The sequence below is a fragment of the Anolis sagrei genome, chromosome 1 (assembly GCF_037176765.1).
Source record: "Anolis sagrei isolate rAnoSag1 chromosome 1, rAnoSag1.mat, whole genome shotgun sequence".
Classification (NCBI taxonomy): domain Eukaryota; kingdom Metazoa; phylum Chordata; class Lepidosauria; order Squamata; family Dactyloidae; genus Anolis; species Anolis sagrei.
Window position 1 is genome coordinate 314656527 of NC_090021.1, and position 26521 is coordinate 314683047.

Consider the following 26521-nt stretch of genomic DNA (forward strand, 5'->3'; position numbering starts at 1 on the left):
CAACTGAACGAATGAACAACAACAACAAACAAAATTGGAGCTCCTGGTGCAGTTGTACCTGCACACATGCACACAGAGAGATTACACATACACATATTAGAAGCATACATAGACCGATTAGATGCATACATACACAGATTACATACATATACACAGTGTACATACATACATCCCCAGCTCCCTCTGCCATTCCTCCTAAGGCTTGGTTTCCAAACCAATGAAATCCCTTATGAATGGTGTCCTTACCTTCTCCCATCGCTTCCTTTGGGACCGATTCTTGTCGCCTGCTTCTGGCATTTCAAACGCGGCGCTCATTGCCGGCAACACGATTCTCTCCAACCAGGACTAAGATGTCCTTAGCAACCGAACCACTTCCGCTCAACTTCCTCTTAGTAACCAAACGCGCCGCGCTCATTGGCCGGAGAAGAGTTGGGGGCGGGGAACGAACGAACGGGGAACGCCCCGCTCAGCTTTCAAAGCAAGCCCATTGGACGCCGGGAAGCGTCAGTCATGTTCTCTGGGAGAGCGCGGGTTTCCTCCGGAAACGGAAGTTGGCTCTGTTAGCCACGCCTCCTCTTGTGTCCTTTTGCATGTCTTTCCAGGTTTCTCAAACAGAAGGCGGTAAAGAGAGGATGGAAGGGAGTGTTTCCTCTCCTTAAGGCGGGCTGAGGAGAAGCGGGACTCTTTTTCCTTCCTTCATAATTCTCGAATATGTCTCAGGAAAGCGAACATGGGAAGTGGGCCGTCTCCAGCAGCGAGGAGGAAGATGGCGACAAGCCGTCCACTTCTCTGCCTCAGCAAACTGGCCTCAGCAAGGGAGGTGAGCCCTCTTTCCCTTGCTCAGAGGCCAGGAAAGCCGCGCTCAAGAGAAAGGCCTCCCCTTTGAAGCACCAGGATGGGGGCTTTCCTCAGGCCCCAAAGCAGAAGTCTCCTCCAGAAGAACAGGGTTGGTGCCTTTCCAGCAGCGAGGACGAGGAGGACACTAAAGGCCAGAAGGGGAAAGGAGACGCGGGAGCCGGCGCCAGGCCCAAAGAACACCGTCCTGCTCTGAAGGAACAAGGAGAAGGGACTCACAAGCCTCTCCAGAGCCAGGAGTCTTCACAAGCTCCTCAAAAAGTGCAGGACACTTGGGATCTCTTGGATGGGGAAAACCCTTTCAGGTTCTTCCTCACGAAAGTGAAAGGGATTGACGCCAAATACAATTTGGGAGCCCTCCACATAAAAGGTGAGAAATATCAAGATATTTAAAAAAAACCCTCTAAAATTACAACAGCAAAACAGCAGAGAGGAAACAACCAGGCACATCTTAACACCCCTCAACAAAAGATTCACCCAGGCTCACCCAGGCCTTCAAATTTATTTATTTATTTACTTTACTTGTATACCGCAGTTTCTCAGCCCGTAGGCGACTCAACACGGTTCACAACAAGAGCAAAAGTCAATCGAACAACATACAATATTTAGAATCATAGAATCAAAGAGTTGGAAGAGACCTCATGGGCCATCCAGTCCATCCCCCTGCCAAGAAGCAGGAATATTGCATTCAAATCACCCCTGACAGATGGCCATCCAGCCTCTGTTTAAAAGCTTCCAAAGAAGGAGCCTCCACCACACTCCGGGACAGAGAGTTCCACTGCTGAACGGCTCTCACAGTCAGGAAGTTCTTCCTCATGTTCAGATGGAATCTCCTCTCTTGTAGTTTGAAGCCATTGTTCCATTGCGTCCTAGTCTCCAGGGAATCAGAAAACAAGCTTGCTCTCTGTGGCTTCCTCTCACATATTTATACATGGCTATCATATCCCCTCTCAGCCTTCTCTTCTTCAGGCTAAACATGCCCAGCTCCTTTAGCCGCTCCTCATAGGGCTTGTATTTAAAACCATTAACAGCAAATATACAAAATAATGACACATCAATAACAGCACATCCACGTCTCGTAACTAAAATCGTGATCCAATTCGTCATCCATAATTCCATTCCTATATTCATCGTTCATTGCACTATTTATCCGAACGCCTGTTCAAACAGCCTGGTTTTTAGTTTTCTTCGAAACACCATTAATGAAGGGGCTGATCTAATATCCATGGGAAGGGCGTTCCACAGCCGAGGGGCCACCACAGAGAAGGCCCTGTCCCTCGTCCCCGCCAGCTGTGCTTGTGATGTAGGCGGGATCGAGAGCAGGGCCACCCCAGAAGATCTTAGAGTCCTGGTGGGTTCATAGGCAGAGATACGTTCGGATAGGTAGCTTGGGCCAGAACCGTTTAGGGCTTTATAGGCCAATGCCAGCACTTTAAATTGAGCCCGGTAGCAAATCAGCAGCCAGTGGAGCTGGTGCAGCAAAGGAGTTGTATGCTCCCTGCGCTCCGCTCCTGTTAGTAACATGGCTGCCGAGCGTTGGACTAGTTGGAGCTTCCGAGCCGTCTTCAAAGGCAACCCCACGTAGAGAGCGTTGCAGTAGTCTAAACGGGATGTAACCAGAGCGTGGACTACCATGGCCAAATGCTAATTAAGGTGGTCAGTTGAAACATTCACACCCAGCTCTAGCAGAGAAGAGCTCTTTGCCCCACCCCAGTCATTCCACAGATATATAAACCCATTTTCCTAATTCCAACAGACCTCACTACCTCTGAGGATGCTTGCCATAGATGCAGGTGAAACGTCAGGAGAAAATGCCTCTAGAACATGGCCATATAGTCCGAAAAAACCCACAAGAACCTAGGAATCAAGATTGTTCTTCACAAAAGCCTCTGGAAACTAATTGATTTTATCCAAATAGTAGTAGTTGAAGTAGTCCACAGTGCCTTTCATGTTCCTTGATTCGTGTTTGGGTGCTGCGTTTGATTGCAAAAGATTGCCCTAGGCACTGCCAGGCTATCAAATGCTAATCAAGGTGGTCAATTGAAACATTCACACCTAGCTCCAGCAGACAAGAGTCCTTTGTCCCACCCCAGTCATTTCACACATATATAAACCCATTTTCCTTATTCCAACAGACCTCACTACCTCTGAGGATGCTTGCCATAGATGCAGGCGAAACATCAGGAGAAAATGCCTCTAGGACATGGCCATATAGCCCGAAAAAACCCACAAGAACCTAGTGATTCCAGCCATGAAAGCCTTTGGCAATACAATATCAAGATAGGAGTTTATTGGAAATTCCATAACCTATTGAAAATAACTGTACCATAACTTTATTGAAAAGGTTTAAAAAAATGATGTCACATCCGTTTGGCAAGTGTGAATCTCCATGAACATGCGGAGACCACCTCATGAAAACCACAAGTCAAGAAAAGCATGGCCTTGTTAGAAGTCAAGAGACCAATATCCACTAATTGCAGTAATGCAAATGTATCTAAACGAATTCAATGTATGCATACAAATATCAATAACACATTTATTTATTTATCTGTCATGTCAGGGCAACCAGTCAATTGTATTACATTTCTAACAGAACAAAACAAACAGACAAAACCCAAAATTTGCAAGTTTGGTAGTTGATTAAATGTCCTTTGACCAGTATCTGGCAACTTGGAGTGCTTCTGGTGTTGCTGCAAGAAGGTCCTCCATCGTGCATGTGGCAGGGCTCAAGGTGCATTGCAGCAGGTGGTCAGTGGTTTGCTCTTCTCCACACTCACGTCGTGGATTCCACTTTGTGGCCCCATTTCTTGAAGTTCGCACTGCATCTCGTGGTGCCAGAGCGCAGTCTGTTCAGCGCCTTCCAAGTCGCCCAGTCTTCTGTGTGCCCAGCGGGGAGTCTCTCATTTGGTATCAGCCATTGGTTGAGATTCTGGGTTTGGGCCTGCCACTTTTGGACTCTCGCTTACTGAGGTGATCCAGCGAGTGTGTCTGTAGATCTTAGAAAACTATAAAAAAAGTCACATCCATTTGGCAAGTGTGAATCTCCATGAACATGCGGTGACCACTTCATGAAAACCACAAGTCAAGAAAAGCATGGCCTTGTTAGAAGTCAAGAGACTTATTTATTTATTTCATATATTTATATTCCGCCCTTCTCCCCACAAAGGGGACTCAGCGCAGCCTCACATGAGGATCAGAGGATGCTAACAGCATAATTAAAATTGCAATTTACAATAAAATCATTTTAAAACATTATACTACATCAGCCGTAAAATTTTATAATAAATTAATAGATTAACGTGCCATTAAAACTAAGCTGAGCTGGGAGAATCCATATCACAAAATCTAAATTTCCTTTCCCTCTTGCAGCTGGCCTCGAATCGAACGCCTGGCTCCAGAGCCAGGTCTTCAGTTGTCTTCTAAAGGAAAGGAGGGAGGTGGACAACCTGTACCAATATCCACTAATTGCTGTAATGCAAATGTATCTAAACAAACTCAATGTATGCATACAAATACAAATATCAGTAACACATAGGATTGTTACATTCACATTAAAGAGAGATAATTTGTTCTTTTCTTGAAATACGAAAAAATCTTCTTCACATGTATGGAACTAATTCTTGTGTCTTTCCTACAGACGAGTAGACTACAGGTCCTTGCACAATGAATGTCCTTTTTTCTTTGTTACATAAGAGTAGACTCAGACATTCACAGTAAGTGTCCTATACTTTTTATAGCACAAGAGTAGACTCCGATATTCAACCCATTTCAACTCATAGGAATCTTCATCAGGTAGTTGGGTCTATAAACAATACATATTATCAATTGATCAATTGAAGACATCAAGTTTGTAAGTATTTATATACTCACACTACTTACTCATTTATCAAAAAGATTCAATGTTTGAGGCAAGTGGTCTACTGACAGTGCTCTTGAAAAGTGGATCCTGAAGGGAACATACATAGTGACTAAAGGTACTACTACATTGTTACATGAATCATATACCATTCATAACAGATATATATATATATATATATATATATATCATGTAATATTAATAATACAAGTCCTTGTTAATATACTCTGCAAAGGTGTTTTATTCTGTAACAAGTATGCAATAATTCAACCTGTTACTAATATAGCAAGTCCATAGGTCAGAAGTCAACCCATTGAACAAGTGATATTCATAAGTTTTCATGTAATGGCACACAGGTAACTCAGCTGTTAAACCAGTGGTTCCCAACTTTTATTTGACCAGGGACCACTTGAATGGGGACCACTTTGACTGTGGACCACACCCCAACATTAGTACTGGTTAGCTCTGTGGAAAGGAGTAGAAATTAAATAAAGAGGAAAGAGGTTCACGGGCCGGATTTTCGTTTTCGCGGCCCACAGATTGAGAACCACTGTGTTAAACTGAAGAACCATGTCTTTAAACTGCCACTACAAAAATATATTTGGTTAGCAGAGGATGGTTATTTCTTTGACATTGAAATTGCAATTGTCCAAAAGATATACACTCCCTTGAAACCTCTTAGTTTTAAATATGCACTTAGAGATAAAAAACAAAGTATTCTTTGAAAAATAACATATCTTGTTTGCTCATAAACATCTTGTATTAATTCACCATGCTGACACATTTTATTGAAGTTCAGTTATAGATAGGATGTTGTTCTCTGTGTTGAGTACACAGGATATCATTCTTTGTCAATAGTCCATAGTCTAGGTTTTGTTGTACTCACTGAAGTCCATAAGTCATACTTCTCTACTAAAGTCTCTAAACAACAACCTGCTTTCATTGAAGACCAAACACATACTTCTACTTGTGGGAAACAAACACATCCACCTCCAAAGAGGTGGTAAGCAGACTGACTACAAAATGGAGTCCTGAGTCTGAATATGCTCAGTACAATCATATGTCTATAACCCCTCCCACACCAAAGAGGTACAGTCAAACTGGCAAATCAACACGCACATAGAATACAACATTTTCATAGTGGACAAAAGTGCTGAATGCTCCATTTTTCCCACTAAAAGTTTTTGGTAGGCATTATTTGTAACCGTAACTGTAAAAGTAATGCATACCTGTACTATCTATGGCAGTGATTTTCAAACTGCTCCTCCAGGTGTTTTGGACTTCAGCTCCCAGAAATCCCAGCCAGTTTACCAGCTGTTGGGAATTGTGAGAGCGGAAGTCATATAACATCTGGAGGAGCACAGTTTGAGAAACACTGATCTATGGCAGGCGTCCTCAAACTGTGACCCTCCAGCTGTTTGGACCTCCAACTCCCAGAAGCCCTAGCCAGCTTGTTCAGTGATCCAGGAATTCCACGAGTTGGAGGCCAGAGTTTGAGGATGCCCGATCTATGGTGTTTGTGACTTATCTATTTGTCAAGTTTATATTTTGTCCTTTCTGCCATGAGTTGATTTTCTCATCCTGTTTTTATTCACACAACAGCTCTGTAGGGAAAGTCAACATGAGAAAGAGTTGTAGGTTTTATAGTTAGATGGGTTTGAACCTGTACCTCTGCGTCCCATTCGTATAACCCCAAAATGGCTCTGGTATGGGTGTGTCTGCATTTATAAGAATGCTTGTTTAATTGTAGGCCACTTTGTTTAATTTTAGACAAGCTGTTGAAACATTTTTGACTTGCATAGTTTTGGGGGTTTTTTTTAGTTATATGTACATTTGATGTTTTTAAAGAATTGGTGCTGTCAGCTTTTAATTTTGTAGTTCTCATGTATTTTAAAAGTTTTAAATTTTGTTTTCAAAATTGAAAGTCACCTTGGCTATCCTTTCTGGACTAAACCCAAAATAATATCAGAAATAAATGTTTTGATGCAATATCATATAAACTGAGTGCTGAAGCATGAGTTTGCTCTTCATGTTGTTGAAGGGTTTCATGGCCAGAATCACTGGATTGCTATGAGTTTTCTGGGCTGCATGGCCATGTTCCAGAAGCCAAGAGCGAATGCTTCTGGAACATGGCCATACAGCCTGGAAAACTCACACCAACTCATTTTGTTCTTCCTTTCCTCCCCCTCTTCTAGTACGTCCACACCTAACATTAAGTGTTAGCTATGATTTATCTCAAGAAGCTACATCAGGAGTCACATTTGGACCTTGGGTTGTTCAGACCATAAATTAAAGTTTAAATTAACTACAGTTTATTTTAGTTCAGATTAAATAACAAGATACAATTCGTTTCTGGCCTCAGTAGCTTTAGTATTGACTTTTGGATGATAGTTCAAAAATGTTAGATACATATTTTAATGTAAAAATGTGTTTATATTTTTTTTTCTAATTTTGATCATAGATATTTTGTCTCCCCTCTTTGGAACTCTGGTATCTTCTGCTCAGGTAAACTTGCATTGTAGTTTTCTTTTTAAAATGTAATATAGTATTGCATATTACCTGTCAGAACTGCGAGAACTTGTGAAAGAGTCTTCTGGTGATACATAACACCAGAAGTTGTGTTATGATACATTAAAAAATACCTCTGTTTGGAAAAGCCAAAATATCACAAAATAGAAATGATCTTATGAAACGCTGATTTCTAGAAAACTCAAATGGTAATTAAAAGTATTGCACCAATGAGATATCTGGCTATGTTCCAAATATATGCTTTCATTTTCTTAAAGAATGAGTAAAACTGACCTGATCTATTATGTACATACTTACATATTTATCTGGTGTATGTGTCATTACAGAGGTGTTCGATTTCCCCTGAACAATTATGTACAGGTACACACACACAGCCCATTTTTCTCCAACTTAGCTCCTCTTGCTGGAGTAGAAACCTAAACCAGAAATTTCTTTATCCTCCTAAACAAGTCAGGATTTTATAGAGCTGAATCAACCCCTTATGTGGGATCACAGCTTTTTGTGGCCCTTATAAACCAGGATCTCCAACTTGAAAAAAATGTTAATAAAATATTTACTTTCATGGGTCAGAGGTGTGGAAGGTTTAGGATGCAAACTACTTCAAAATGTAACTTTCTCCCCTTTACTCACTCAGTTATCCAATCTGCAAAAATCAACTGTATTTAATCTGATTCCTTGAACAGAAAGTGACATTATTTCACTTCCATTTTCACAGATGGTAATGTGATCTATGGGGGAATTTTTCCTGCTCTCTCTGCAATTGTCCACTCCTGGCTTTGGTTTATTAATCCCACCAAAATATTCATTCTCAAGCTACAATTTCCTGGTCTAGAGACCTATACAAACACAGTCCTGCTTGCTTTGTTGAATTGAATTTGTGTTAATTCCCCCAGTCCCTTGAAAATATGTGGATTTGGCTACATTTTTGAACGCTTCAATTCAACTCAGATATGGCAGTTAGAATTAAGTTAACTTATTCTTATATGTAACAACACACTAACTGTAGGTAACAAGTATGTAATTCTATCCAGGTGAGTGACAATTTAGAAACCATGGGCCTTCCAGTCTCTCTTCAACCAGTTTGCTTGTATTCCAAATAACCATAGAAGGATAAGCCCTTCATCTGACTTGCACTTGTCTGGTTCATAGAAAAGCACTTTACACAGTACACATTCATACTCTAATGCAGATATCATTGCTCTAATCAGGAAATAATGAACTTTCTAAGATGTTGAAAGATAGCATTCTAATGGAATTGGGAGATATCACGTAGCATTAATCAGCAAATATAACACAACAATTACTGCTTTGTTGAAGAAGTATTCATCCACCAGCCACATACATTTCTAATCATGTTTTTCTTCTCTCCATGACTAAGTTTAATTACTGCATAGATTTGGGATGGCTTGTCAAACAATATCCAAAGGAATTCAGGTACGTTTCTTTAGTAATTTTCAAAACTTATTCTTGTTGTGCATTTGAATGAACAAAAAGGTTATTGAAACTCTGTATTTCTGATTCCCTAGTTTACTGTTGTAGTTGGTATGATGAAGCTAAACGTATATTAATTGTAATTGCTTTATGAGGTAGAAAAAAGGGATGTTGGAGTTGCAGTGACACTATGATTGTCTTTCACTAGAAAATAATTCAGCTTACTTGATATTTCGGGAACCTTGCCATGTTATTTATTCTGATATTTCTCCCACCAGTTTATTTGATCATTTATAGTATCCATGTGATAAAAATGATCACACCTGAGATTTTTCTTCTTCTCATGCTGTCTCTTACATTCATGATAGAAGCCATGTTTTTTTTACAAGAGAAGTAAAAGATTCACCAAGGACTGCATGAGCTGACAAAAAAAGTTAGCAAAATGTTTCTGGCATTATATCTTCTTTCTACTATTCCCTGCCCAGGGATGTAAAGTTCCACCCTACATAGCCCTTTATCCTTAATTCTGTCGCCTGGTATCTGCACTTTATTCATTAGCCCAGTCCTCACAATTGTTTTTCATCAGCCTGCCCGCCCGAGACCAGAAACTGCTACTATTTCAGGCCACTGGTTGTTGCTCAATGGTTGTTTTTATATTGTTTTATGTATCTGATTGTTTTGTATTGTTTATGATGTGTTTTATGAATTTTAATCTGTCCCCATGTAAGCCGTCCTGAGTCCCATTGGGGAGATGAAGGCGGGTACAAAAATAAAGCTATTATTATTATTATTATTATTATTATTATTATTATTACACCAGAAGCACTCCAAGTGGCCAGATACTGGTCAAAGGACATTTAATCAACTACCAAACTCACAAATTTTGTATTTTGTCTGTTTGCTTGCTTTGTTCTGTTAGAAATGTAATATAATTTGACTGGTTGTCCTGACACGACAAACAAACATTATTATTATTATTTCATTTTGGGTTTTATGGTTTAAAAAAGACATTCAGAAGTGATTTGCTGTGCAATACTAAAAGCTGTGGTGCCACTGCCATTGTCTCCGAGGCCCCATCTACACTGATAATTTAATGTAGTTCAAGGCTAGCTTCAAACTGCAGCATCTAGACAACAAACACTCACAAAAAGCCCTTGATTGCTTATCAGCACTCTGTGCTGTGTGTGACCACCATCCTGGCCTCAAACTGGTTCCAGAATTTCATATGGAATCATTTGCATAGTGAAACCACTTTCTTCAATACCATTTGGAACTGGTCATTGTAGATGTGCCCTGAGAGATCCTCCAACATTGTCACCCTCCTGCTGCTGCTGCCTCATCACTGTTTGGCAGATTATTAACTTTATTTATGCTCCACCATTCTCCCCGTGGGGACTCAAGGCGACTAACAATCCCACGCTAGACAAATTTTAAAAGTGCAATACAAAAGTGAAAAAAATTAAATAGTAAGTGTGATAAAAGCAGAATTAAAATATAATAAATATACTTAAACTAGCATTTAAAACTCAAAGCCCCCCCCCAATCCCACCCAACCTCCACAAATACTGCTCCTTACCTTCCTTCAAATGCCTGTTGACAGAAGAAGGTCTTGACCTGCTTCTCTGACATGTGAGACTCTTATCAGCAGCATCCTATCATAAGTATAGTTCTTGCCTCACAAGAGTACATAATCCCATTGCTGAAGAAGAGTTATGCTATAGTGAGATGACCAATGCTGCTGTTTACTAAATTTCAGCTTAGGTGCAGTATTTTACATATAAGAAATAAATAAATAAATCTTTATTTATAGACCGCCCTATCTCCCCCAAGGGGACTCAGGGTGGTTTACATACAAAAAGGCAAACATTCAATGCCCAAGGAATACATTAAAGCAATAAAACATAATAGAAAATAATAGTATTGAGTTAATCACATAAGTGAATTAGACCTCAAACTGAAAAACATAAAACAGCTGATCACTATATTAGGTTTTATGAGCATAACTAAAAGTTGTTATGTCACCTGGGAGGAAAGGTGAAGAAGTTTACTGTCTGAACTTTACTTCTGTCAGCATGACGTCGAATGTTGGGCTTAAAGATATATAGGGTTTTTTTAAGGTTTGGAGGAGTTTTATACAGTTAAAGATAAAATTGAATAAACAATGTGGAACCAATACATAGGTTGGGAACATGCTGTCAATATAATTAAGATCTGCTAAACATAAAAGTTTGTGCAAACCTAGTCATAGGTGATTTTTTTTCTAATGAAGTACTCTCTGTTCTTAGGGAAAAACCTTTATTAGTTGTTCATGGAGAGAAAGGAGAATCCAAAGCAGAACTACAAGAAGAAAAAGGCCTTTATGACAATGTCCGTTTGTGCCAGGTAATTCTTTGGTTTCCCTAAACTGACAAAAGATGAGGCATTCTGTATTGCAGTTCATCAATAATATTATACGGAGAATATAGCATTTCTGATAAGGCTATTTTTTATCAGAAAATATTTTTATTTGATTTGATTCATTTTGAAAAGGTATTAGGAAGCTCATTGGAAATCCTATTGCAGATTTTATATTGGGCACAAAAACCTGTTCACATGCTGGGTATCATGCCAAGTTCCTATGTGCTCGTCTGAACTGCTGCTGCATTCTAAATATTATCCCTGTATTCATCAACATTCATATAAATCCAAACATGCATATGCTTCCAGGTGTACTACATGCCCCCAATTCAGCAGAGAACATAAAAAGAAACACTACTTTTCCTTATCTGGTTTTTTTTTTCCTATGGGAACTTTCTTATCCCCTCGTTGTGGGTCATCTTCTGTGTAATGCTTGGTTTGAAAATCAGTTGGCAGTTTTTATTATTATGATACTTAGGGGCTTTCTCCAAGCTGAAGGTCCATTCAGCAATCTCTTTTCTAAATGAATTCTCCTGAAATGTTTGAAAGTGTATTTTCTCTAATTCCGGAACCTGTGAAATATGAAAAAGATTTCGTATAGGGGTGTGTGTGAGAGAGAGAGAGAAAGAGAAAGTGTTCAAACAAGGGAAAAGGCATGTTGGGCAGGTAGAGAAAGGGAAGCCCTTTCCTGAGCAAGTCTTGAAATTGCTTTATTGTATTTAAAGATATGTAAGAACAAAATATCTGGTAGTTTTTCTGTTTCTACTATTGTAAAGGTTTGCACAGTGCTGGGACTGCATATTATACATTTCTAATGTTTTTGTTTGGACCATGAATGCATTTAATTATATATTTTTTATTAATACATATCAGTAGGGTTTTTCTTCCCTTCCTTCTCTACAGTAGCTTGTACAATATTTTTGTATAATTTGAATCCTAGAAAAATCTAGCAAGCCAACAAAAGTTGGTAAATGGTGAGCAAAATTTCTGTAGTACTTCAAATTCGAAGATGACAAATATAGTTTGGGTGAAAAATGCTTTCATGCAATTTGTGTTGAGGCCACCAGGGAGCAGTAAGCTAAAACAAATTAGAAAATGGTTTTGTTTTTGTTTTTTCTAAAAGAAAATAGCAATGTAATAAGTACCTTTACTGGAATTCCTTTTTATTGTAGGCAAAACTGGACATTGCGTTTGGAACCCATCACACGTAAGTAATTTATGATATCTGAGGAAAAGCCACTTTAAAAATTTTCTTTTTTTCTGTAGCACCAAGAGCTAAAGATAATTCAAAATATGGCCTAGTACATGCAGATACCAACTGTTTATGTTTGTAAGTTAGGATCCAAAGAAATAAAAAAAACAGTATATATGTCAAAATGGTCATTGATATCCTCCTTTTCCTTTAAGTAGCCTCATGGTGAGCCCCCGAACTTGAGAGGGGACCTTTACTGAAAGGAGATGCAGAAAAGCCACTGCACACTCAAAATATATCATGTCAGATACTATGCAAACCAGTAACTAGTGGTTGGTTCAAATTGAGTCTATTTAGTTCTATAGACAAAATACATATAATGTGCCTAGAGGAAAGGGCTAATATTCTGATTACAAAAGAACTGAAAATGAGCAATCTGATGCATTCACATCTCTGTTCTCTTGTTGCCACTTGAATTGACTTGCAGAAAAACCCACAATAGTGAGCAAACTAAGGTTCCAAACTCTATATTATATGCTTTTTTGAAGATATAAGCTTATATAATTTTATATCTTCAAAGGAAGCCCCCGGTGACACAGTGGATTAAACCCTTGTGCCAGCAAGACTGCTGACCAAAAGGTTGGCGGTCTGAATCCGAGGAGTGGGATGAGCTCCCGTCTGTCAGCTCCAGTTTCCCATGCGGGGACATGAGAGAAGCCTCCCACAGGATCGTAAAACATCAAACATCTGGGCATCTCCTGGGCGATGTCCTTACAAAACGGCCAATTCTCTCACATCAGAAGCGACTTGCAGTTTCTCAAGTCGCTCCTGACATCAAAAAAAAAAAATCTTCAAAGCAGGGAAAGTTTGGGTAAATACTGGGTTTAGGTGTTTGTTGCCAAGTTTGGGCAGCAAATCACATATGTTTTGTCCCCTCTATTTTTTCATAGGAATGCACACAAAAAAAGCACTTCAGAACTCCATGCAGGTTGATTATGTCCATCGCATCTGCTATTACCATATCTCCAAATTTGGCACCCACTGCACTAAGCGTTTCTATTCTCCATTTTTATAGCCTACTCAAAAGGATGGCATGGTTGATGAAAAGCCCAGGAAAATTTCCAAGGTTGCACTTTCTCTGATTATTTTAACTAGGTCATGAAAACAGTTTCCATTTTAGACCTAAGCCAAAAGACAGACTTTGATAGATCTAGAGAGATACTGCATATACTCATGTATACATCTAGACAATTTAGTCAAAAATTGACCCAATAAACCTGGGTCAACTTATCCATGTGTCAGTGTAAGTAATGTTCTTAACTCTCATCAAAAAAGGAACCATTTCTCTGAGTAGATCAGTAAAAGGTGAGAGCTTAGTCTATCCTGGGAGAATTTTTTAGAGGCACTGACCCACTGCAGTCTCTTGATCCTCCTTTGAGGGGAAGTGCCAAAGAGCCGTGACTTCTGCCATTTTCCTACCCAGCTCTGAAAAAGGGCAGAAGCAGTTCCACTATGGAAAGAGAAGAGAGAGTTGAATGCCAATGAATACCAAGTACTATAGGCTATATTACAGAGGAAGGTATTAGCAAAAACACCAGTGAGAATTCTTTAGAAAAACTCTAGAAAATTAAAGAGGTCTCCATAAGTCAGTAAGTGAGTTGAATACGCACAAAAATGTATGTGAGAAATTCTCACAAACATGTGAAATGTACAGTTGGAACTTTTGGGGTATTTGATTATGTCTTCATGTAATACTGATTGCTGTTTTTGTTTTTTGTTTTTTTTAAAAAAAAGGAAAATGATGATATTGCAATATGAAGAAGGTCTTCGAGTGGTGATACATACTGCAAATCTTATTGCTGAGGACTGGTACCAGAAAACACAAGGGTAAGAAAAAGGATTTTTAGGGCTCTTGAATTTAATGACATATCTTAAAATAAGGCAACATTCATCTAGCTACACATTGCTTAATTCTTATTTGTATTTCTGGTTTATTTTATTTATTTTTTGTTCGTTTTAAAGATCCTTTGCCCCTTCCTTTAGTTAAATACATTGGTACATCTGTAGTAGTACCAGGAGTTCCACTACACAGCAAAAACCTACTCTGGAGACATTTGCAGTTCTTTGAAGAAGGTTTTTAGGATACACAAAGGGAGACTATAAGATGGAGAAAATACTGCTTTTTCCAGGAAAGCATCCTGTTGGATATTGGCCCTTCACTTTTATATATGCATACATATACATCATCCTTAAAAGATTGTGTACAGCCACTCACTGTTTAGAAAGATATTTAATATTATGCAACTCTTGATTGGAAAATACTTACCAACACAGGAAATATTGCTGATTCCATTTTGGTAAGAAGGATGGGTACAGCAGATATATGGTGAGGGATGGATATGAAGGATATTGGGAATCAGTAATAGCAACAGAAGATGTTAAATCTCTTGCTTTGATTACCTGAAAGAAATTTTGGAAAATATTTATCAAGGTTGCCTTTTCAAGTGTGTTTTAATCTTCTAGGGTGTGGCTAAGTCCTCTGTATCCAAGACTCCCAGCTGGAGCATCTGCATCTGATGGTGAATCCCATACAATGTTCAAGTCTGACCTAATAAGCTATTTGATGTCTTACAAGTCTCCTGCTCTCGTTAAATGGGCTGAAACAATTAAGCAATATGATTTCTCAGAGACAAGGTATCTGCTTTGAAATTCTTCTTGAAAAACTAGTATTATTATTTTTATTTAGTGTTTCTTGTGTAGGTATACTGTTACTTTACATGTTGAAATTGGTATGGAGTGCTAGAGATGCCAGATTGTCTAATGGTTACTATAAAGGTAACATTTTTACTCATATTCTCAGAACATACAAGAAATTGAAAAAAAGTGTAAGCCTTTAATGAAAGGTGATTACTTTTTCTGAAAATAATTTTCTCTTCAAATGTTAAACTATTTCAGTTAGACTGTAGGCTATGGTGTCTTTAAGACTTCCTTCTTAAATAATAAATTATATAATAATTATATTAAAGTATATATAATAATATAGCATACGTAAAGGTAAAGGTTTTCCCCTGACATAAGTCCAGTCATATCCTACTCTGGGGGTTGGTGCTCATCTCCATTTCTAAGCTGAAGAGCCGGCATTGTCCGTAGATACCTCCAAGGTCATGTAGCTGGCATGACTGCATGGAGTGCCGTTACCTTCCCATCGGAGCGATACCTATTGATCTACTCACATTTGGATGTTTCCGAACTGCTAGGTTGGCAGAAACTGGGGCTAACAGCAGGAACTCAAGCCACTCCCCGGATTTGAATTATAACACACATATATAAATATAATGTATTCTATTATAACATGGATGATATAATAATATATTATATATTAATATGCACTATGATTTCAGGACTATGTGCTTTGTTTTCAACTGCTTATTTAAATATATTTAAATGCACAATGTAATTTGTATGGTTTTTTAAAATGTCTTAATGCGGCATTGAATTGTTGCCAATTTGTAAGCCGCACTGAGTCCCCTGTGATAGAATGCGGTAAAAATACAGTAAAAAAAAAATTCTTCCTTCTAATGTTCTTCAAGAATGCACTTTGGTGAAAACATACTGATTTATTATTGTCTTGCATAGATGCACTCAATATATGTCTTTTATTTTTGGTAGGGTATATCTTCTTGGCTCAACTCCAGGTCGATACCAAAACAATGACAAAGAGAAATGGGGTCACCTTAGACTTAGAAAGGTATTGGATTTTTGTGTGACTTGTCTTCTCTTTGGCTTTCTTACCTTTTCCCCTGATTTTGATAGCATCAGAAAGTTGAAAGAGACCTCAGAAAGTTTACAGTGCAATCTGAATATGGTAAATCTATTGTTGGAAGATTTTGTACTAGCTGATCATCCAGCCTTTTTTAAAAAACTGATAAAATAGACTCTTTCTTCATTGGTCTAGAAACTCATATATGCAGGAAATTATTTCAAATGGTTAGTAAAATTCATTTCCTATGAATCCATTTGTTCAGGGCTTGGACAATTGGATTCATAGGAACCCTGGAGAAAAAAAAGGTAATTTTCTCCACCACGTGACAACTCTCTTCAGATATTCGAGTATCATTATCCTACAGCCTTTTCATCTTCTTATATTCAGGATAAACACACATATATTTTTTGACGTTTCTTCAAAGGAATTAGTATCTAGGATGATCTTTTCCTAAGCCTCTTCCATTACTTCCCAGTTCTTTGGTAGCACTAGAATCCATTAAAAACAAAAAGAGATGTCTTTCTTGAATTGAACCCTAATATATATAATTTTTATTCAAGTGTTGATACAGTACCTATATGATATTTAGGGTAAGGATTATCTTTCATTGGGAAGATTTGAAGCATTATTATCATTATTATTATTTCTCACCCGAGACTCCTCATGGCTCGAGGTGAGTTACAAAATAATTAAAACACATAAACATTGTAAAAATACCACAAATACACAGATTAAAATGTTTTTCTATAAAAGATGCATATTAAAACATATTTCTAAATATTATACATTAAATTGTAAGACTTTGTAAGTTACATTTTTAAAGGTGTCCGTTTATAATGTACCTTAGAATCCCCCCTCCCCCACCCCAAATTTAAGTCTGGTGATTAGGAGAATTGTTTAATTAGTAGCTAATGTCTGTCTGTGTTCAGAAGCAGCAATGTATGCAAGATAGAACACTCTGTTCTGGTCAGGTTCAATTGATAACATTTGGTTACTTTTGTTTCATTTGTCTCAAAACAGCTGTTGAAAGACCATGCGATGCAAATACCTGATCAGGATTCATGGCCTGTAATAGGACAATTCTCTAGTATTGGATCATTGGGAGACGATCAGTCCAAATGGTTGTGTTCAGAATTCAGAGACAGTTTTACTTCACTTGGAAATGGCAGGAAGGCTCCAACTAATCATGACATCCCCATTCACTTGGTATTGTATTCTTTATGTGTTTTGTTTTAAGAAAACATGTAGGAGCATAAATACTACTACTGTCATGCTTGCTTAAATCTTACATATAGATTGATTTCAAGGCTTCAGCTAAAACATTTTCTAGAGCTAAACAGAGGCCATTATTTTGGACATTTCTATGTCACTAAAAGACATTCTGAGGCAAAATTATTGGAACACTTTTGAAAAATTGTTTTGATCCTTGGAAGAGTCAGATGTGCTGGAAAAGCGCTTTGCAACACCTATGACTAATTTTAAAATGGAAAATTGTTTTGGAGAGGCATAAAAAGAGGCCTGGGGGTGGGGAGAAGGGCGGGGTAGAAATGCATGAAGTAAATAAATAAATAAATTTAGCCCACCTCTGGTTTGAAAAATGTGTTACAATAGATCTACTCCTATTTGCAACTGTGGTTCCAGAAAGTGCCATTGCGGTACTTCTATTTTATTTACTGTATTTTTATCCTGCTCTATCTCAACCCCAAAGGGGACTCAGAGTGGCTTCCAAATTGGCAATGATTCAATGCCACAATAAATGTAAACATACATTAAAATCAATAAAAATCACAAAATCATAGCATATCAATCAATACATTAAATAAGCTGTTAAAAGCATAACGCAGAGACCCGAAATCGTAACCATTCCAATCATATTACAATCACTTTGTAATGGCCTATTGCATTGTACTACTCTCCAAACACTTGGTTCCATAGCCAGGATTTAACTTTTTTTTTCCTAAAGTACAGGAGGGAGGGAGCCAATCTAATTTCACTTGGGAGTTCCCAGTGAAGTACTAAATGAGAGGTAACCACAGGGTTCCATCTTATCTTCCATGTTGTTCAATATTTAAATGAAACTGCTAGGTGTGGTCATTAGGAGTTAGGTCCTATTGGTATTATGCTGATAATGTTCAGCTCTACAACATATAATCAAGAGTCCGTTAAAGCAGATGCTGGAGTAATGCCTAAATGTTGTAATGTGGAGCTGAATTGCAATAAGATGAAGCATTTGGGGATTGCTGGTTTTCAAATCTGAGAATTGGATAAGCTATATCCCAAGGATTGGATTGCATTTTCCAAAACAGAGCATGTTGTTGTTGTTGTTGTTTTGACCCTTGGAAGAGTCAGATGTGCTGGAAAAGCCCTTTGCAACCACTAGGACCAATTTTAAAATGGATTTTTTTAAAAGACTCTAGCACAAACCAGTAAAGATGGTCCCACTGGTGATCGGGACACTGGGTGTAGTGCATAAAGACCTTGGCCTGCACTTAAACACAAAATTACCATCTGTCAGCTGCAGAAGGCCACCTTACTGGGATCTGCACGCATTATTCGCCGATACATCACACAGTCCTAGACACTTGGGAAGTGTCTGATGTGTGATCCAATTTAACAGCCAGCAGAGTGTCTGCTGTGGACTCATCTTGTTGTGTTTCAAATAATCATCATCATCATCTTTATTTATAACCCGCCACCATCTCCCCACAGGGGACTCGGGGCAGCTAACATGAGGCCAGGCCCAAAATAATACAACCTAATAAGCACACAATAACAAAATACATCATAACAAAATATGAAATAACAAATAAAATCAACAATATAAAATAACAGGGTAAACTCAGACAAAAAAGGGCGGGCCAAATGTATGAGGTAAAATGTTAAAAAGTTAAAACCCTGGGTGAGATAGGGATGACAGTGCATTTGTAAGAGAGGAGCCGACAGAGAAGAGCAATGTAATTTAGCCATTTTGGGGGGCAGGGGCAGGTGCTTTATTCTGAGGGCAGCTATAGGTTAAAACAACCAAATGGGTTGAGTGGCTAGAAGTACCTGTGGCTCCATTTTTGTCACTTGATGCCCAGGTGGAGTCTGCCTCACATTTAGTGGTCTGACAGCCAAAGTCTTTTGTAGGCAGAGATAATTTAGCACAGGAACCACCCCAACATCAAGGCTTTTTATTAAAGTGTTCAGGCTTAATTAATTTTATCCAGTTTACACATATGCTGTAGTTGTCATTATTTTAAATGGTTTTAACTCATTTTGAAATATTTTATGTCTTTTTAAATTAATTGTAGGTTATTTGCTTTTTAAAATTCATTTTGTTGTAAGCCTCCCTGAGATCCTTGGTTATAGAGCAAGGCACAGTTACAGGGAGGCCTTGCAGTCTTTTAAAAAGGTGAATAGCTAGTCCCTGAGGTTTCTAGAAGAAGGAGCCCCTTTTCTCCAGCCTGTAAAAATTACTATTCATGGGTAACTTGCCCATCCCGAAGCAAAAACTTCCTATTAGCAAATTGCATTCAAGTCACTATAACTCCCTGCTGATGTGCAGTTACCATTTTATCTACTGTTTTATTACTACATGTTTTTCGTTTAGGTTTATCCAACTGTAGAGAATGTGAGACGGAGTTTAGAAGGTTATCCAGGTAAAAAAAACACATTCTAATGTATTTGTGGAATATTATTTGTTAGACTAAACAAGCACTTTCTTGGAAATAGTTTCTAAATATCTTATGGTGTTCCGAGTTTTCAAAAATCATTGATTTGATCTTGGAACAAGAGACACCAGGTGGCTCATACATGAAAATGAATTGGTTGCACTCAGCCTATAGAAAATTCTTTTAAAAGGCTGAAATGTGAAGCACTTGTGAAAATACTTTTAAACAATTGTTCTTTCTTTGTTATGGTGGGAAGAGTGTTGGATTTGTTTCTTGCAGTGGAAATGTTGTGATTAGAAAGTGATTTGCCTGTTCATTATTTAGCAACATATAATTTCAATTGCATTTAAATATAAGTAAGTAATTAATCATTACTTTGTCTTTAAGCTGGAGGCTCCCTTCCTTACAGTATAGAAACGGCAAAGAAACAGCTTTGGCTGCATGCTTATTTTCAGTAAGTGAAGCAATATATTTGTATTTAAGAAAAGCCTAACATATTTATTTAAACATCTGTATAGCTATCACTTGTTATAAACCTAGTTGATTTTGAAAAAAATGATGTCCAGTATGTCATGTCATAATAAATATGTTCTTTAACCTTAAAGGTTATTATGACATTACTGGGTATAATTTTTTCAAAATTAACTAGATTTGTAACAAGTGATAGCTATACAGATGTTTACATGTTGATCAGATAAACTGTAGAATGTTTATTTTTAAAAAACTCATTTAAATGTTGAATTTCCAAAAATGGAGATGTTATTTCCATTTTATTGTGTGCTATGAATATGATTTGAAAAATGTGTAGCCGGTTGGACAGGTCATATGCCAAGTCATTCCACGGAGACAGTGAGCAGTAGTCTTCCTATATATGTGTATTAACGGAAAGAAGACTGGTAGGGTAAAGAGAGGTATGCTAAAATAAAGGGTAAAGTTTCCCCTTGACATTAAGTCAAGTTGCAATCAGAATATGCCTCATAATAGCTGGCCAGAATCCAAAGAGGGGACACAGAGGACACTGTAAACACCTGGAGTGCTGAAATTTGTCCATACCTGCTCTGGAACCTTCAATGGATACCAAAATCCATGAACACTCCAATCCCACTATATTTAGAGATGTAATACAATAATGCCCCTTATATTAAAAAGACAAAATCAGGAATTGCTTTTGGGATTTTAAAGATAGAATTTCAAGCCATGGTTGGCTGAATTCGTAGATATGGAAACCATGGATACAGACAGTACTGTGGAGCTTTGTTGGGGCTTGTACTCTAGGGATTGTTTGCAGGTTGCGCTTTGTACAGTATGGAGGAGGAGGAGGAATAGAACAAAGTTGAAAACGGTCCTTTAAAAAAACCTAATTCTGTCCATGGCTACCACATGTGAGCAATATGAGTTTACACAAATATTAGATATGGGTTAACAGACAGTGCCACTCCTTTTTTTATCTATAGCAAATGGTCGGCTGAAACGTCAGGACGTAGCCGTGCAATGCCACACATTAAGACTTATATGAGAGCATCTCCAGACTTCCAGAAGATTGCATGGTTTCTAGTTACAAGGTAAGTTTTCTATCTTTGTCCTTTTTGCCCAATAATGCTACTTCTGTAATCCTTATGTCCTCCATGTAACTACATGAGGAGTGAGGCACCAGCACTCCTCGGCAGAGAAAAACTCTTTGGCTAAAACCTTTGTAAAATACAACTCACATGATTCAATAGCGTTGAGCCATGGCAGTTCAAATAATGTCAGACTGCATTAATCCTACTGTGTAAATGCACCCATTATATTATTTTGGCATGAAAACGAAAACACTGAATTCCCCAAAAGCCATATTCGGCACTCTATAATTTTACTATGGACACACCTGAGTGCAAGTTGTGTCCACCTAACAGAACTACCATTTTCCTCTCTCTTTAGTGCCAATCTTTCCAAGGCTGCTTGGGGAGGTTTTGAAAAAAATGGCACCCAGCTAATGATCCGGTCCTATGAGCTGGGAGTTCTCTTCCTGCCATCGGAATTTGTAAGTTCATTAAATCCATTTTCATGTTTTGTCAATGCAGTCAGAATTGTTTTGTTTATTTACTTTGCAAGAAAAAAAGCTGTAGTGAGAAAACATTTTTTTTTTCTGGAAGACAGTAGCAAAATTAGCTTTTTTCTATACACTTTTTATTTCTTAGAAAGGTTAAGTCTAAATCCAGTAGAGTTCTTAGCACCAACTATTGTTTCTATGGAACCTAAATGCTGACTTATCAATTTCCCATTGCTTCAATTGGTCTAATCTAGTTGGGATTAATTTGGGCTGCAGTTATTGGGATCAAGTAGGATCTGTTAATGATGGTAAGCGAATGTAATTCTAGACTATCGCATAGTATCATGATAGGCTACAGATATTCCTCAGTTAGGTCCTGGGCATTACTTTAATCAGAACTAGGACAGAAATAAGAGAGAAGTAACAGAGGCAGTTCCCTACACTGCTGAGAAAGGAGGGCAATTCAATGTTTCAGGGACTTTTTTATTCAGAATTAACACTCATGCATGTGTGAAATTAAAAAAGCAGGGGAAGTAAGCTTTGAGTAAGTAAACCAAAAACACTTTGAACCTTCTGCAGACTACTTGAAGGCTTCTTCCAAAATGCCTTCAAGAGGTCTGCAGAAGATTCAAAGGGTTTTACCAAATAGCATCTCACTGTAGGAATCTTAAGTAATCATGGTTCTGTAGGGCTTCTGTTGAAAGACTCAAGCTGAGTCACTTAATCTGCTGTTTTGGTTCCAGTAAACTTTTGTTAACAATCTAAAGGGTTACTCTCCTATGTGATTGATCATTAATTATAAGGAGTTGATTCACAACTACAGTTTAAGCCTGATGGTTGTAATCGTTTGGGCTAATGCTTCTGTGAGGTTTTTACTGAGTGCAAGAAACCCTGTTTCTTTTGGGAAAATGGCATTCATAACCTTATGAAAAGGAAAAATAATGTCACATCCTTTTGGCAAATGTGAATCTCCAAGAACATCTGGAGACGACCTTTTGAAAACCACTAGTCAAGGAAAGGCATGACCTTGTTAGAAGTCAGCCTTTTGAAAAAGTGATGTTCACAAGCATTCATGTTATGGCACACAGGTAAATCAGCTGTTAAACTGATAAACCATATCTTTGAACTGCCAGGGACAAAGACATGCCACTGCACAAAAACATATACTTCGCTATCAAAGTTTTAAAATGTTTCTTTGAAGTTGATATTGCAGTTGCAGTTACCCCAAATATAATATACTCTCCCTTAAAACCTCTTAGTTTAAAATATGCACTTGGAGACAAAAAAAACCCAAATTATTCTTTTAAAAGTCATATATCTTGCTTACTCATAAACATCTTTTATTAATTCAGCATGCAGGCACATGTATAGATAGGATGTAGTTTCTCTGTGTTGAGACCACAGGGCATCATTCTTAATCAATAGTCCAAAGTCTTTAAGTATACATCTTATGAAAGTCCAAACTCACTGCTTCTCAAAGCAAACATATAGTAAAGTCCAAATGACATCTACTTCTATTAAAGTCCAAAAGCATACTTAATTCACCTCCACTGAGGTCTAAAGCAAACAAAACGGAGTCTTGAGTCTGAACATGCTCAGTACAATCACATGTCTGCAGCCCCTCCCACACCAAAGAGGTCAGTCAAACTGAAAAATATATACATACAATACGGGTTCACAAATATATACATTAACAAACAAATAGTGAAGGTTTGGAAGGTTGCTATTTCCAACAGTTTCTCGCCTTGCATCCTCAAAAGCTTTCATAAAAAGCTTACCTCCCAGAAGTTTAATTAAATGAGGCACATCTGTTTTTTGCACTGTGCCTTACAAGTAGTATTCTTTCTGGTTTTTTTAATAAATTGAATATTTTGTCCAAATCTTAAATGGTAATCAACTTTTACTATTATTAGTAAAAGGAAAACGGACATAAACAAAACAGTCTGAAGTTTGGTGGTAGAAGTGGCAGCATTTTGTCTGGGTTCAGAATAAACACTGATAAAAGATTGATCTTAGTGCTTTTTCAGATATTTCCAGTAGATACATATGTTTCATAAGTGTTTGAAGGTAGCATTCAGGAAGGAGAATCATATTTCTACTTGAATGTTCTTTTACTGGAATTTCTGACTATCTTGTTGGATCTTACACCAAATGCCCCATTTTAGCATTATCGTCATCCAGAATATAAGGGTTGAAATTAGAACATTTTGTGGTAAGAATAATTCCATTCAGAAGCTGTCTTATTTTGTCTTGATATGGCAAAGACAACCTGCTTTGTCTTGGTATCACTTTGAACAACTAAAAATAAACTTTAGAGTCCAGATTCCTGCAGTATGAGCTCACAAAGAATACAAAAGCATTCACTCCCACTAGTTTTCTCTCTAAAAATGTAGGTCTCCACAGAGCTATCACTCTTGGCAGGTTTAAATGTTCTTTTATTTCAGAACAAAGATATTGATTCCTGAAATTAATTTTCTATAATGCATTCATTAGAAACACTCTTAATTTGTGTAAACATGAAAAATATGTTCATGCTTCAGTGGAATAATAATGGGCAGGTTAGATAAAAATGCAAATGATTAAATGTGGAGATGAGAGCCAAAATTCCCATTCTCTTTTTTATGTAGCTATTTAATGTTTTTCAAAACATATGTACATTTTGAAGCAGTATATGGCACGTTGGTGATGACTGTTTTTATTAATGAGACAAAACACACCCCTTGTTATCATAGAATCCTGGAATAATAGAATTGGACGAGACCAAATGGGTCATCTAGCCCAGCCCCCTGCCATGCAGGAAAAGCACAATCAAAACATTCCTGAAAGATGAGTAGCTATAAGTAGAATCCTGGGATAGAACACCTATTTTTTACAGACACTCACACTGAGAACCTTTTTGTTGAAATCTGTGGTAGTCCAAGCATTCAGACATATAAAAAACTTATTCATTATGGCTTTCCAGTCTCTTCGTCCATCTTTTTGCCTTATTGATAGTTGAAAAAACTTCAAAAAGCAAGAAGTTTAACAGAAACATACCTCATTAATAAGCCTCTGAGAAAGAAGCCCCATAAGTCTTTTGGTCCTCTTTTCCTCTGTCTAGCGGGAAAGTTTTAAGCAGCATTGGCATCAGGAAGTTGGTGAAGTAGAGCTGGAGAAACACATACCTCTGGTACAGCAGCATGTTCCCTGTGAACAATGCAATAAAGCTTGAGCTGATCCTATTGGTGCTTCATGCATTTGCCTATAACAGATACACAGCTGCTGTCTCCAGATTCCCTTATTGAAAATGTGTGAACCATAAAAGACAGAGAAAGGGGAAGTGCAGATAAGCCGGCCTCACTAGCATTTTGAAATATATAAATCTGTAAATTAGGCTGTCAGAATGTAAGTCGTAGGAAAAGTAAAACTGATGAAAGAAAGAAAAAAAACATGTTTTTCTTTATTCGTGCAAGGATGCCCTGGTCTGGTTACTAATTTTACATGTGAATTTTGAATGAAACTTTTTTTGCTAAAATATGTTCAAGGAAAGGCTTTCATTTCTTAAGAGGCCATTCATTTTCTAAACTGATTGTTTGTAAAATAAATGACCAAAGACCAGCCAAATTAAAATTGAAGCAATTTAATTTTTCCAGATGGATAGCCCTGGGAAGCACTTATAGATATGTGTACAGCCACATGTAATAATTTCGGCTTTTAAGGATAACCCAAACAGCAGGGCCTGTAAGAGCTATTAATGTGCAGCAGACCCCAGAGGGCACTCTGTGCACATAGAAAGCATGTGAATATTGCCCAGAAAGGCTGTTCAATTTGATTTCTAGTTCCTTACATATACTCTATTCATCCTTTAGAAGCAGCTGGCAGTATGGCATGAGGGATGACACAAGAATAAGGATGTATTACACAGTGGAGATCTAGAAAATCTCCTATGCTTGTATGGCTTTCTGGATTTAAATCATTAAAAGGTACATTGCTAAAGCAGTTCATAATTCCAGGAAGTTATTTAATTGAATGACCTGCTTCTGTTTGAACAAGCAATTGCAACTGTCAGGTAAGTTTAAGACACCAGTTCATGAACTCACAAAAACTGAATAAATCTGGCTTTGTGTTTGCTGTTTTTCTGTCTTGATTGTTTGGATTTATAACCTTCCTTTCTCCCAGAATAGGATTCAGGCCAGCTTACACACACTACAGGTTTTTTTTTTTAATAAAGCAGAATCTTCCCCATCTTCATTTTTCACAGGGCTTGAATTCGGGGTACTTCCAAGTGAAGGAAAGTATGTTTTCTGATGAGCCAGCTTCATCATTTCCTGTACCATATGATCTGCCCCCAGAGAAATATGAGGGCAAAGGTAAGATGTCCTGTAATGTAAGGGGAAAGATTCTTTCCATTCTGTTTCCTTCTGTCATGAAAATAAAAGCATTGAGTACTTGGTAGAAAACAAGATAATTTTACTGGGTTGCTGTGAGTTTTCCAGGCTGTATGACCATGTTCCAGCAGTATTCTTTCCTGACATTTCACCCACATCTATGGCAGGTGTCCTCAGGGGTTATGAGGTCTGTTGGAAACTAGGCAAGTGGGGTTTATGTATCTGTGGAAGGTCCATGGTGGGAGAAAGAACTCTTGTCTGTTTGAGGCAAGTGTGAATGTTGCATTCGAAAACATAAGATCATTTTAGCTGCTGTGGGACACATAGGGACATATTGTTGTGGTTGCCCCAGAAGAGACCAATATGAGCTTCACAGGTGCAAGAGGCTGAAAAAGCAATCCTAGCCCACCCAGTTGGCTCAGGTTGTTTAAAAACTTCATATGAGC

General features: G+C 37.9%; 2 protein-coding genes across 4 annotated transcripts in view; one reads left to right on the top strand and one right to left on the bottom strand.

Annotated features, from left to right (window-relative positions):
• EFCAB11 (EF-hand calcium binding domain 11) overlaps positions 1-463 on the bottom strand; it is a 62409-nt gene extending 61946 nt beyond the window's left edge. The window contains exon 1 of one of the 3 annotated variants that reach the window (XM_060756899.2): positions 247-463. In XM_060756899.2, the coding sequence (XP_060612882.2) occupies positions 247-315 (69 nt within the window). In that variant the 5' untranslated portion in view covers positions 316-463. The remainder of the gene's footprint in view (positions 1-246) is intronic. The other 2 variants (XM_060756882.2, XM_060756890.2) reach the window with 2 other exon arrangements.
• Positions 464-538: 75 nt separating this feature from the next.
• Positions 539-26521, top strand: part of TDP1 (tyrosyl-DNA phosphodiesterase 1) — a 31862-nt gene continuing 5879 nt past the window's right edge. The window contains exons 1-14 of the mRNA XM_060756871.2: positions 539-1225; positions 7173-7216; positions 8619-8674; positions 10957-11053; positions 12241-12275; positions 14055-14147; positions 14784-14954; positions 15930-16008; positions 17044-17229; positions 19616-19664; positions 20064-20130; positions 21131-21238; positions 21597-21699; positions 25949-26057. Coding sequence (XP_060612854.2) covers positions 712-1225; positions 7173-7216; positions 8619-8674; positions 10957-11053; positions 12241-12275; positions 14055-14147; positions 14784-14954; positions 15930-16008; positions 17044-17229; positions 19616-19664; positions 20064-20130; positions 21131-21238; positions 21597-21699; positions 25949-26057 — 1711 coding nt within the window. The 5' untranslated portion in view covers positions 539-711. The remainder of the gene's footprint in view (positions 1226-7172; positions 7217-8618; positions 8675-10956; positions 11054-12240; positions 12276-14054; positions 14148-14783; positions 14955-15929; positions 16009-17043; positions 17230-19615; positions 19665-20063; positions 20131-21130; positions 21239-21596; positions 21700-25948; positions 26058-26521) is intronic.